The sequence below is a fragment of the Lipophrys pholis genome (assembly GCF_963383615.2).
Source record: "Lipophrys pholis genome assembly, contig: SCAFFOLD_62, whole genome shotgun sequence".
NCBI lineage: Eukaryota > Metazoa > Chordata > Actinopteri > Blenniiformes > Blenniidae > Lipophrys > Lipophrys pholis.
Genome location: NW_028292112.1, coordinates 18,633 through 32,500, shown reverse-complemented (window position 1 = coordinate 32,500; position 13,868 = coordinate 18,633). Strand labels below are relative to the sequence as shown.

General features: G+C 47.2%; 1 protein-coding gene across 1 annotated transcript in view; it reads right to left on the bottom strand.

Annotated features, from left to right (window-relative positions):
- The window catches only part of LOC308128162 (kinesin heavy chain-like), a 46,499-nt gene that overhangs the window by 14,005 nt on the left and 18,626 nt on the right, over nt 1-13,868 (bottom strand). The window contains exons 10-15 of the mRNA XM_080493840.1: nt 10,552-10,758; nt 8,467-8,613; nt 7,382-7,570; nt 5,230-5,347; nt 1,703-1,779; nt 1-91 (exon numbers count right to left, since the gene is read on the bottom strand). The exon at nt 1-91 is cut by the window's left edge and continues 19 nt beyond it. Coding sequence (XP_080349966.1) covers nt 1-91; nt 1,703-1,779; nt 5,230-5,347; nt 7,382-7,570; nt 8,467-8,613; nt 10,552-10,758 — 829 coding nt within the window. The remainder of the gene's footprint in view (nt 92-1,702; nt 1,780-5,229; nt 5,348-7,381; nt 7,571-8,466; nt 8,614-10,551; nt 10,759-13,868) is intronic.

The following is a 13,868-nucleotide window of genomic DNA, read 5'->3' as shown; positions in this document are numbered from 1 at the left end:
CTCGATGCTTCTGATCGATCTCATCTCGGAGTCGACTCAGCTGCTTGTGATGAACGTCTCTGTGGTTTTCCATCTGTTCCTCCAGCGTTCTCTGTGGAACACACCACTCACTGTTCCACTGCTGATTTACACAACTTTGTCGTCCAAGAACCGATCCAATAGAATTTGGGACGTTAACGTCTAAGAGTTTCCCAATAAATCTCCAAAAAATGTCCCATACAAAGAGGATGGGAGAGGCACCTCATGGAGGAGATCAAAGGAGATTGATGAGAACATTGTTTTAATGAGAACATTGTTTTAATGAGAACATTGTTTAATGAGGATATTGTTTTAATGAGAACATTGTTTTAATGAGAACATTGTTTAATGAGAACATTGTTTCAATGAGAACAATGTTTTAATGAGAACATTGTTTTAATGAGAACATTGTTTAATGAGGATATTGGTTTAATGAGAACATTGTTTTAATGGGAACATTGTTTAATGAGAACATTGTTTTAATGAGAACATTGTTTTAATGAGGATATTGTTCTATAAGGAACGTTGTTTTAATGAGAACATTGTTCTATAGGAACATTGTTCTATCAGGAACAATGTTTTAATGGGAACATTGTTTTAATGAGAACAAAACATTGTTTTAATGAGAACATTGTTTTAATGAGAACATTGTTTTAATGGGAACATTGTTTTAATGAGGATATTGTTTTAATGAGAACAATGTTGTAATGAGAACATTGTTTAATGAGAACATTGTTTTAGTGAGAACATTGTTTAATGAGAACATTGTTTTAATGAGAACATTGTTTTAATGAGAACAATGTTGTAATGAGAACATTGTTTAATGAGAACATTGTTTTAGTGAGAACATTGTTTAATGAGAACATTGTTTTAATGAGAACATTGTTTTAATGAGAACATTGTTCTATAGGAACATTGTTCTATCAGGAACAATGTTCTACAAGGAACATTGTTTAATGAGAACATTGTTTAATGAGGATATTGTTTTAATGAGAACATTGTTTTAATGAGGATATTGTTCTACAAGGAACATTGTTTTAATGAGAACATTGTTTAATGAGGATATTGTTTTAATGGGAATATTGTTTTAATGAGAACATTGTTTAATGAGGATATTGTTTTAATGAGAACAATGTTGTAATGAGAACATTGTTTAATGAGAACATTGTTTTAATGAGAACATTGTTTAATGAGAACATTGTTTTAATGAGAACATTGTTTAATGAGAACATTGTTTTAATGAGAACATTGTTTAATGAGAACATTGTTTTAATAGGAACATTGTTTTAATAGGAACGTTGTTTTAATGGGAACGTTATTATAATGAGAACATTGTTTTAATGAGAACATTGTTTTAATGAGAACATTGTTTTAATGAGAACATGTTTAATGAGGATATTGTTTTAATGAGGATATTGTTCTATCAGGAACATTGTTTTAATGAGAACATTGTTTTAATGAGAACATTGTTCTATAGGAACATTGTTCTATCAGGAACATTGTTTTAATAGGAACGTTGTTTTAATGGGAACGTTATTATAATGAGAATATTGTTTTAATGGGAACATTGTTTTAATGAGAACAATGTTTTAATGGGAACATTGTTTTAATGAGAACATTGTTTAATGAGAACATTGTTTATTGGGAACATTTTAAATTTTGAAAGGAGATTAAGCATCTTTACCTTCATCTCCACAGCGTCCTTCAGCCTGCTCATATGTTCTTTCTCTTTGTCCATCACTGTAACCTCATGCATTTGTCCTGAAGACACACACACACACACACACACACACACACACACACACACACACACACACACACACACACACACACACACACACACACACACACACACACACACACACACACACACACACACACACACACACACACACACACACACACAGTCCAGCATTACTTGTGGGTGGGGCCCTTATAAATCCACCGGCTCATTCTGCTTGGTTGTTGTTTGGTTATTTGTTTGGTGTTATTGGTGTTTTATAAAGTTGGTTGTTGTTATTGTTGTTTGTCATTTGGTTGTTAAGTCATTAGGTGTAGTGCCGTCAGATGGTATCATGAGGTGTCAGATGGTGTCAGGAGGTGTCAGATGGTATCATGAGGTGTCAGATGGTGTCAGATGGTATCATGAGGTGTCAGGAGGTGTCAGATGGTGTCATGAGGCGTCAGATGGTGTCAGGAGGTGTCAGATGGTGTCATGAGGCGTCAGATGGTGTCATGAGGCGTCATATGGTGTCAGGAGGTGTCAGATGGTGTCAGGAGGTGTCAGATGGTGTCATGAGGCGTCAGATGGTGTCAGGAGGTGTCAGATGGTGTCATGAGGCGTCAGATGGTATTAGGAGGTGTCAGATGGTATCATGAGGTGTCAGATGGTATCATGAGGTGTCAGGAGGTGTCAGATGGTATCATGAGGTGTCAGATGGTGTCAGGAGGTATCAGATGGTGTCATGAGGTGTCAGATGGTGTCATGAGGCGTCAGATGGTGTCAGGAGGTGTCAGATGGTGTCATGAGGTGTCAGATGGTGTCAGGAGGTGTCAGATGGTGTCATGAGGTGTCAGATGGTGTCAGGAGGTGTCAGATGGGATTAGGAGGTGTCAGATGGTGTCATATGGTGTCAGGAGGTGTCAGATGGTATCATGAGGTATCAGGAGGTGTCAGATGGTATCATGAGGTTTCAGATGGTATCATGAGGTGTCAGATGGTGTCATGAGGCGTCAGATGGTATTAGGAGGTGTCAGATGGTGTCATATGGTGTCAGGAGGTGTCAGATGGTATCATGAGGTGTCAGGAGGTGTCAGATGGTATCATGAGGTGTCAGATGGTATCATGAGGTGTCAGGAGGTGTCAGATGGTATCATGAGGTGTCAGATGGTGTCATGAGGCGTCAGATGGTATCATGAGGTGTCAGGAGGTGTCAGATGGTATCATGAGGTGTCAGATGGTATCATGAGGTGTCAGATGGTATCATGAGGTGTCAGGAGGTGTCAGATGGTATCATGAGGTGTCAGATGGTATCATGAGGTGTCATGAGGTGTCGGATGGTATCATGAGGTGTCAGATGGTGTCAGGAGGTGTCAGATGGTGTCATGAGGCGTCAGATGGTATCATGAGGTGTCAGATGGTGTCAGGAGGTGTCAGATGGTGTTATGAGGCGTCAGATGGTATCATGAGGTGTCAGGAGGTGTCAGATGGTATCATGAGATGTCAGATGGTGTCAGGAGGTGTCAGATGGTGTCATGAGGCGTCAGGAGGTGTCAGATGGTATCAGGAGGTGTCAGATGGTGTCAGGAGGTGTCAGATGGTGTCATGAGGCGTCAGATGGTATCATGAGGTGTCAGATGGTGTCAGGAGGTGTCAGATGGTGTCGTCAGATGGTATCATGAGGTGTCAGGAGGTGTCAGATGGTATCATGAGGTGTCAGATGGTGTCAGGAGGTGTCAGATGGTGTCATGAGGCATCAGATGGTATCATGAGGTGTCAGATGGTGTCAGGAGGTGTCAGATGGTGTCATGAGGCGTCAGATGGTATCATGAGGTGTCAGATGGTGTCAGGAGGTGTCAGATGGTGTCATGAGGCGTCAGATGGTATCATGAGGTGTCAGGAGGTGTCAGATGGTGTCATGAGGCGTCAGATGGTATTAGGAGGTGTCAGATGGTGTCAGGAGGTGTCAGATGGTGTCAGGAGGTGTCAGATGGTATCGGGAGGTGTCAGATGGTGTCAGGAGGAGGTGTCAGGAGGAGTTAGGAGGTGTGGTCAAACCTTGAGCGTGCAGCTTGGCGACCTCCTCCACCAGAGCATCTTGACTCTCCTCTAGGAGGTGTCAGATGGTATCATGAGGTGTCAGATGGTATCATGAGGTGTCAGGAGGTGTCAGATGGTATCATGAGGTGTCAGATGGTGTCAGGAGGTGTCAGATGGTGTCATGAGGCGTCAGATGGTATCATGAGGCGTCAGATGGTATCATGAGGTGTCAGATGGTGTCATGAGGTGTCAGATGGTATCATGAGGTGTCAGATGGTGTCAGGAGGTGTCAGATGGTGTCAGGAGGCGTCAGATGGTATCATGAGGTGTCAGATGGTGTCAGGAGGTGTCAGATGGTGTCATGAGGCGTCAGATGGTATCATGAGGTGTCAGGAGGTGTCAGATGGTATCATGAGGTGTCAGATGGTGTCAGGAGGTGTCAGATGGTGTCATGAGGCGTCAGGAGGAGTCAGATGGTATCATGAGGTGTCAGATGGTATCATGAGGTGTCAGGAGGTGTCAGGTGGTATCATGAGGTGTCAGATGGTGTCAGGAGGTGTCAGATGGTGTCATGAGGCGTCAGATGGTATCATGAGGTGTCAGATGGTATCATGAGGTGTCAGATGGTATCATGAGGTGTCAGATGGTGTCAGGAGGTGTCAGATGGTGTCATGAGGCGTCAGATGGTATCATGAGGTGTCAGATGGTGTCAGGAGGTGTCAGATGGTGTCATGAGGCGTCAGGAGGTGTCAGATGGTATCATGAGGTGTCAGATGGTGTCAGGAGGTGTCAGATGGTGTCATGAGGCGTCAGGAGGTGTCAGATGGTATCATGAGGTGTCAGATGGTGTCAGATGGTATCATGAGGTGTCAGATGGTATCATGAGGTGTCAGATGGTGTCAGGAGGTGTCAGATGGTGTCATGAGGCGTCAGATGGTATCATGAGGTGTCAGGAGGTGTCAGATGGTATCATGAGGTGTCAGATGGTGTCAGGAGGTGTCAGATGGTGTCATGAGGCGTCAGATGGTATCATGAGGTGTCAGGAGGTGTCAGATGGTATCATGAGGTGTCAGATGGTGTCAGGAGGTGTCAGATGGTGTCATGAGGCGTCAGATGGTATCATGAGGTGTCAGATGGTGTCAGGAGGTGTCAGATGGTGTCATGAGGCGTCAGATGGTATCATGAGGTGTCAGATGGTGTCAGGAGGTGTCAGATGGTGTCATGAGGCGTCAGATGGTATCATGAGGTGTCAGATGGTATCATGAGGTGTCAGGAGGTGTCAGATGGTATCATGAGGTGTCAGATGGTGTCAGGAGGTGTCAGATGGTGTCATGAGGCGTCAGATGGTATTAGGAGGTGTCAGATGGTGTCAGGAGGTGTCAGATGGTATCGGGAGGTGTCAGATGGTATCAGGAGGAGGTGTCAGGAGGAGTTAGGAGGTGTGGTCAAACCTTGAGCGTGCAGCTTGGCGACCTCCTCCACCAGAGCATCTTGACTCTCCTCTAGCTGCCTCTTCTTCTGCTCCACCTTCTGCAGGTCTTCTGTCACAGAGCCCAGCTTGGCCTGGAGCTGCACCAACAACATCAAAGTTAGGATCTCTACTGGGAGCATTACACGTCACAGTCAGACACATAACACAGTCAGAGACATCACAGTCAGAGACATCACAGTCAGACACATAACACAGTCAGAGACATCACAGTCAGACACATAACACAGTCAGAGACATCACAGTCAGAGACATCACAGTCAGACACATAACACAGTCAGAGACATCACAGTCAGAGACATCACACAGTCAGACACATAACACAGTCAGAGACATCACAGTCAGAGACATCACAGTCTGACACGTCACAGTCAGAGACATCACAGTCAGAGACATCACAGTCAGACACATAACACAGTCAGAGACATCACAGTCAGAGACATCACAGTCAGACACATAACACAGTCAGAGACATCACAGTCAGACACATAACACAGTCAGAGACATCACAGTCAGAGACATCACAGTCTGACACGTCACAGTCAGAGACATTACAGTCAGAGACATCACAGTCAGAGACATCACACAGTCAGACACATAACACAGTCAGAGACATCACAGTCTGACACGTCACAGTCAGAGACATCACAGTCAGACACATAACACAGTCAGAGACATCACAGTCAGAGACATCACAGTCAGAGACATCACAGTCAGACACATAACACAGTCAGAGACATCACAGTCAGAGACATCACAGTCAGACACATAACACAGTCAGAGACATCACAGTCAGAGACATCACACAGTCAGACACATAACACAGTCAGAGACATCACAGTCAGAGACATCACAGTCTGACACGTCACAGTCAGAGACATCACAGTCAGAGACATCACAGTCAGAGACATCACACAGTCAGAGACATCACAGTCAGAGACATCACAGTCAGACACATAACACAGTCAGAGACATCACAGTCTGACACGTCACAGTCAGAGACATTACAGTCAGAGACATCACAGTCAGAGACATCACACAGTCAGACACATAACACAGTCAGAGACATCACAGTCAGAGACATAACACAGTCAGAGACATCACAGTCAGAGACATCACAGTCCGACACGTCACAGCCACATCACAGTCAGAGACATCACAGCTAGACACGTCACACAGTCAGACACGTCACAGTCCGACACGTCACAGTCCGACACGTCACAGTCAGACACGTCACACAGCCAGACATGTTGTAGTCAGACACATTACAATCAGACACATCACAGTCAGACACATTACAATCAGACACATCACAGTCAGACACATAACACAGTCAGAGACATCACAGTCCGACACGTCACAGCCACGTCACAGTCAGAGACATCACAGCTAGACACGTCACACAGTCAGACACGTCACACAGCCAGACACGTCACACAGCCAGACATGTTGTAGTCAGACACATTACAATCAGACACATCAGTCAGACACATAACACAGTCCGACACGTCACAGCCACATCACAGTCAGAGACATCACAGTCCGACACGTCACACAGTCAGACATGTTGTAGTCAGACACACGTCACACAGCCAGACAGTCAGATATGTTGTAGTCAGACACACGTCACACAGTCAGACACACGTCACACAGTCAGACACGTCACACAGTCAGACATGTTGTAGTCAGACACACGTCACACAGCCAGACAGTCAGATATGTTGTAGTCAGACACACGTCACACAGTCAGACACACGTCACACAGTCAGACACGTCACACAGTCAGACATGTTGTAGTCAGACACACGTCACAGTCAGACACGTCACACAGTCAGACACATCACACAGTCAGACATGTTGTAGTCAGACACACGTCACACAGTCCGACACGTCACAGTCCGACACGTCACAGTCAGACAGTCAGACATGTTGTAGTCAGACACACGTCACACAGTCAGACACGTCACACAGTCAGTAGAGTCTAGTGGAGTATTACTGAAGTTCTACTAGTGGACAAGCATCAATAGTGTTTGATCTCCAGCTCCAGTCTTACTCTTGAGGGAAGAGATCAGTTGGACCTGACAACCATAGTCACCTTTGTGGTGTTTGGGTACCTGTGTGACCAGCAGCTGGCAGGAGCCCAGCTCCTTCTCCATGGCCTCCACCCGGCAGCTCTTCTCCATCAGGCTGATGTCCAGCTGTTTGCTGCGGCTCACCAAGGACTTGGCTTCTGATTTCATCTTGCTGATGTAGAGACGAGCTGTGGTGAACTCTTCCTCCATCGTCCCGCTCACCTCTGTCATCTGAGGGGAGGAGAGGAGCACACACTGGAACTGAGTGGGACAGCTGCTGGCAGCGAGGGAGGGAGGGGGTGCAGTAGAGAGAGGGAGAGAGGTAGAGGCAGAGGGAGGGAGAGGGGTAGAGGGAGGGAGAGAGGTAGAGGGAGGGACACACACTGGAACTGAGTGGGACAGCTGCTGGGAGCGAGGGAGGGAGGGGGTGCAGTAGAGAGAGGGAGAGAGGTAGAGGCAGAGGGAGGGAGAGGGGCAGAGGGAGGGAGAGAGGTAGAGGGAGGGAGGGAGGGACACACACTGGAACTGAGTGGGACAGCTGCTGGGAGCGAGGGGGTGCAGTAGAGAGAGGGAGAGAGGTAGAGGCAGAGGGAGGGAGAGAGGTAGAGGGAGGGAGGGACACACACTGGAACTGAGTGGGACAGCTGCTGGGAGCGAGGGGGTGCAGTAGAGAGAGGGAGAGAGGTAGAGGCAGAGGGAGGGAGAGGGGTAAAGGGAGGGAGAGAGGTAGAGGGAGGGAGGGAGGGAGGGACACACACTGGAACTGAGTGGGACAGCTGCTGGGAGCAAGAGAGGGAGGGGGTGCAGTAAAGAGAGGGAGAGGGGTAGAGGCAGAGGGAGGGAGAGGGGTAGAGGGAGGGAGAGAGGTAGAGGGAGGGAGGGGGTAGAGGGAGGGAGAGAGGTAGAAGGAGGGACACACACTGGAACTGAGTGGGACAGCTGCTGGGAGCGAGGGGGTGCAGTAGAGAGAGGGAGAGAGGTAGAGGCAGAGGGAGGGAGAGGGGTAGAGGGAGGGAGGGACACACACTAGAACTGAGGGGGACCGCTGCTGGGAGGGAGGGAGGGACAGACAGACAGACAGGCAGGCAGGCAGATGGACGGACGGATGGACGGGCGGGCAGACAGACCGTCCGGAGCTCCGTGGTTCCCAGCAGGTGTCCGATGTCTCCCAGGTCTCGGAGCAGCAGGTTGAGAACGTCTACAGACCTTCTCTTGTGATGAGAGCTGAGCTCCTGCAGAGCAGAGAGCTGCTTCTGGGCAGCTTCCAGATGTTTCTACAGACACACCGGGAAGAGGGTCATCCTCTGGCTCTCTCACCATCATCCTCTGGCTCTCTCACCACCATCCTCTGGCTCTCTCACCACCATCCTCTGGCTCTCTCACCACCATCCCTCTGGCTCTCTCACCACCATCCTCTGGCACTCTCACCATCATCCTCGGGCTCTCCCACTACCATCCTCTGCCTCTCTCACCACCATCCTCTGCCTCTCTCACCACCATCCTCTCCCACTCTCACCACCATCCTCTGGCTCTCTCATCACCATCCTCTGGCTCTCTCATCACCATCCTCTGGCTCTCTCACCGCCATCCTCTGGCTCTCTCACCGTCATCCTCTGGCTCTCTCACCGTCATCCTCTGCCACTCTCACCACCATCCTCTGGCTCTCTCACCACCATCCTCTGCCACTCTCACCACCATCCTCTGGCTCTCTCACCACCATCCTCTGGCTCTCTCACCGTCATCCTCTGCCACTCTCACCACCATCCTCTGGCTCTCTCACCACCATCCTCTGCCACTCTCACTACCATTCTCTGGCTCTCTCACCACCATCCTCTGGCTCTCTCACCACCATCCCTCTGGCTCTCTCACCACCATCCTCTGCCACTCTCACCATCATCCTCTGGCTCTCTCACTACCATCCTCGGGCTCTCTCACCACCGTCCTCTGGCTCTCTCACCACCATCCTCAGTCTCTTTCACCACCATCCTCTGGCTCTCTCACTACCATCCTCTGGCTCTCTCACCATCATCCTCTGGCTCTCTCACCACCATCCTCTGGCTCTCCCACTACCATCCTCTGGCTCTCTCACCATCATCCTCTGGCTCTCTCACCACCATCCTCTGGCTCTCTCACCACCATCCTCTGCCACTCTCACTACCATCCTCTGGCTCTCTCACTACCATCCCTCTGGCTCTCTCACCACCATCCTCGGGCTCTCTCACTGCCATCCTCTGGCTCTCTCACTACCACCCTCTGGCTCTCTCACTACCACCCTCTGGCTCTCTCACTACCACCCTCTGACTCTCTCACTACCACCCTCTGACTCTCTCACTACCATCCTTCTGACTATCACTCTCTGGCTCTCTCACCGCCATCCTCAGGCTCTCTCACCACCATCCTCTGGCTTTCTCACCACCATCCTCAGGCTCTCTCACCACCATCCTCTGGCTTTCTCACCACCATCCTCTGGCTTTCTCACCACCATCCTCAGGCTCTCTCACCACCATCCTCAGGCTCTCTCACTACCATCCTCTGCCTCTCTCACCACCATCCTCTGCCTCTCTCACCACCATCCTCTCCCACTCTCACCACCATCCTCTGGCTCTCTCATCACCATCCTCTGGCTCTCTCATCACCATCCTCTGGCTCTCTCACCACCATCCTCTGGCTTTCTCACCACCATCCTCGGGCTCTCTCACCACCATCCTCTGGCTTTCTCACCACCATCCTCAGGCTCTCTCACCACCATCCTCTGGCTTTCTCACCACCATCCTCGGGCTCTCTCACCACCATCCTCGGGCTTTCTCACCACCATCCTCTGGCTCTCTCACCACCATCCTCTGGCTCTCTCACCACCATCCTCTGGCTCTCTCACCACCATCCTCGGGCTCTCTCACCACCATCCTCGGGCTCTCTCACTACCATCCTCTGGCTCTCTCACCACCATCCTCTGCCACTCTCACCATCATCCTCTGGCTCTCTCACTACCATCCTCGGGCTCTCTCACCACCATCCTCGGGCTCTCTCACCACCATCCTCGGGCTCTCTCACCACCATCCTCTGGCTTTCTTACCACCATCCTCTGGCTCTCTCACCACCATCCTCGGGCTCTCTCACCACCATCCTCTGGCTCTCTCACCACCATCCTCTGGCTCTCTCACCACCATCCTCTGGCTTTCTCACCACCATCTTCTCATCAGGGAGGGTCTCACTGTTTTGTCTGCCAGCTCTCCATTCAACTGTTGGTTGCAGTGGCTCTGGTTCTCCACCTCCAGGCTCTTGTGGTCATAGTTGACTGCCAGCTCCTCCAGCGCCTGCAGGACCTCCTTCACCTCTACCTTAGCCAAGTCGCCGTCACTCTGAAGCCGAGAAAGCTCGTCCTGCAGCCGCTCGTAGTCTTGACGGCTTGACGAGAACAGCTGGAAATTAAGGTGTGTGTTACCAGGTGACGAGCTCACCAATTCAATTCAAATCAAATCATAAAGCACCAAATACAACACAGTCATTTCTAGGAGCTTTTAACAGAGAAAAGAGAAAAACCCAACAAATCAACATGAGCAGCAGATTTATTTACGACTGAGGAAAGAAAAACTCCTAACAGGAAGAACCTTTGTAGAACCCAGAGTCAGAGGTGGAGGCTTTCTGGGGATTGGTTGGGAGGGGTGGAGGAGAGGAAAGGAGAGGATAGACAGAGAAATAGATTCTTGGAGATACAAACCTTGTTTGGGTGGGGGGAGAAAGAGAGAGGTGGGGAGAGAGGTGTAGAGGTAGAGAGAGAGGTGGGGAGAGAGGTAGGGAGAGAGGTAGAGAGGTAGAGTGAGAGAGGTGGGGAGAGAGGTAGGGAGAGAGGTAGAGGTGGGGAGAGAGGTAGAGGTAGAGAGAGGTAGAGGTAGAGGTAGAGAGAGAGTGAAAGTGTCTTGAAGCAGTCCTCACTGTAGCTTCAGTAAATAGAACAGTCTTGAGTAGAACCTTAACAGTAGAACCTGTTTCAGCCTCCCTAACTGAAACTGGGATCTGGTTCCACATCAGAGGAACCTGAAAGCTGAAAGCTCTGCCTCCGTTCTACTTTTAGAAAAGCTAGGAACCTCCAGTAAGCCAGCACTCTGAGAACCAAGGGTTCTTCTGGGGAGACCTGGGACCAGCAGTTCTTTAAGATCTGATGGAACCTGGTTGTTCAGAGCGTTCTAAGTTAGAAGGAGGAGTTTAAATTCTCTTCTAGATTGAACAGGGAACCAATGAAGCGAGGTTAGTATTGGAGGGAGCTGATCTCTGGTGCTGGTTCTGGTCACGACTCTGGCTGCAGCATTTAGAACCAGTTATTGTTCCACCCTGATAATAGGGAGTTACAATAGTTACTCTGGAAGTAACTAATGATGGATTACTTTTTCAGCATCACTCTGAGTCAGCATGTTTCTAATGTTGGAAATATTACGGAGGTGAAAAAAGGCAGATTGTTTATTGTGGAGTTGAAGGATAAATCCTGGTCTAAAAGAACTCCCAGGTTCCTCACAGTGGTACTGGAGGACAAAGTAATACCATCTAGAGGTACTAGATCTTTACATCATTTCTCTCTCACATGTTTTGGGCCAAATATAATAATTTCAGTTTTGTCAGAGTTCAGAAGCAGGAAATTACAGCTCATCCAACCTTTATGTCTTCAAGACGGTTCTAGTTTAGAACGTTGGTTATTATCCTCTGGTTCCATAGATCAATAGATTTGTGTGTCATCTGCATAACAACGGAAGTTAATGGAGTGTTCTTTAATAATATTCCCTACAGGAAGCATGTATAAAGTAAAAAGTATAGGGCCTAAAACAGAACCCTGTGGAACTCCATGTTTAACTTCAGTCTGGACTGAAGAGTTCTCGTGAACATGAACGAAGTGGAACCTGACTGATTAATATGATCAGAACCAATTTAGTGCTGTACCTTTAAACCCCATGATGAGTTCTAGTCTCTGTAATAAGATGTTCTTATCAATAGTATCAATGTTCTAATCAATAGTATCAATGTTCTAATCAATAGTATCAATGTTCGTATCAATAGTATCAATGTTCTAATCAATAGTATCAATGTTCTAATCAATAGTATCAATGTTCGTATCAATAGTATCAATGTTCTAATCAATAGTATCAATGTTCTAATCAATAGTATCAATGTTCGTATCAATAGTATCAATGTTCTAATCAATAGTATCAATGTTCTAATCAATAGTATCAATGTTTGTATCAATAGTATCAATGTTCTAATCAATAGTATCAATGTTCATATCAATAGTATCAATGTTCTAATCAATAGTATCAATGTTCGTATCAATAGTATCAATGTTCTAATCAATAGTATCAATGTTCGTATCAATAGTATCAATGTTCTAATCAATAGTATCAATGTTCTAATCAATAGTATCAATGTTCGTATCAATAGTATCAATGTTCGTATCAATAGTATCAATGTTCGTATCAATAGTATCAATGCAGCACTGAGCTCTAATAGGACCAGAACAGAGACCAGTTCTTTGTCTGAGGCTACGAGTAGATCATTAGTAACTTTGACCAGAGAGTCTCTGAGCTCTGATGAATCTAAAACCGACTGGAAAGACTCAAATAGGTCTTTTTGCTTAAATGGTCACATGACTGACTACCCGGCTAGCTCAGTTGGTAGAGCATGAGACTAACAATCTCTAGGTAGAGGGTTCGTGTCCCACGCCGGGCGCCACCTTCCCGTGGGCTCATCACCTGCAGGAAGGTTCTTAAATGGTGCGATGCGATCTGGGTGACAGTTATCAGACTGTAACGGAAACGGATAAGCGGAAGAAAATGAATGAATGAATGAATGACTGACTTGTAATCACTTTTTCTAGGATTTTAGAAATAAAGGAAGGTTGATATTGGCCTGGAACTTGCTAAGACACCTGCGTCAAGGTTGGGTTTTTTAAGAGGTTTAACAAGAGCAACCTTAACCTCTTGATGCCTGTTGTCTCAAGTTTGCAACATACTGCTTGTATTCAAATGGCTGCCGAAACGTCGTACGCATCCCACCAATGGTGATGTGTGCATGTTCGATACGTACCTAGGAACCTTTAACAATCACTAGTTTCTCGATGGACCGGTTGGAATGGGACCTCCATGCGATTTATTCATCCTAACCTCCAACCCCCGCCCTAACTCATAACCCTATGCCTCAACAAGAACAATAAATTGCTTTCTTGCAATCCAAGAGTAAGGGTCCAATCCAGCTGGAGAAAAGTGTACACAGACTGTTTGTTCGAGATCATGTTCCAGTTGGTGTTATAGTGTAAATAATTAGAAACTATTTTGTGGCAGTAATGTCAAACCCTAACCCGAGCCCTATACTATGTTCTATGGACAAAACAACAATCCTAACATAATTTAGCATCAGCTTAAAATCAAAAACACAAATGATTTGTTTTATAAACTTGCAAATATATATATGGTTTAGATGAAGACACGATTGAGGAGAACTCAAAGAGCTCTATAAGGTGGAAGCTGGATAACTGGAAATCAGGCTC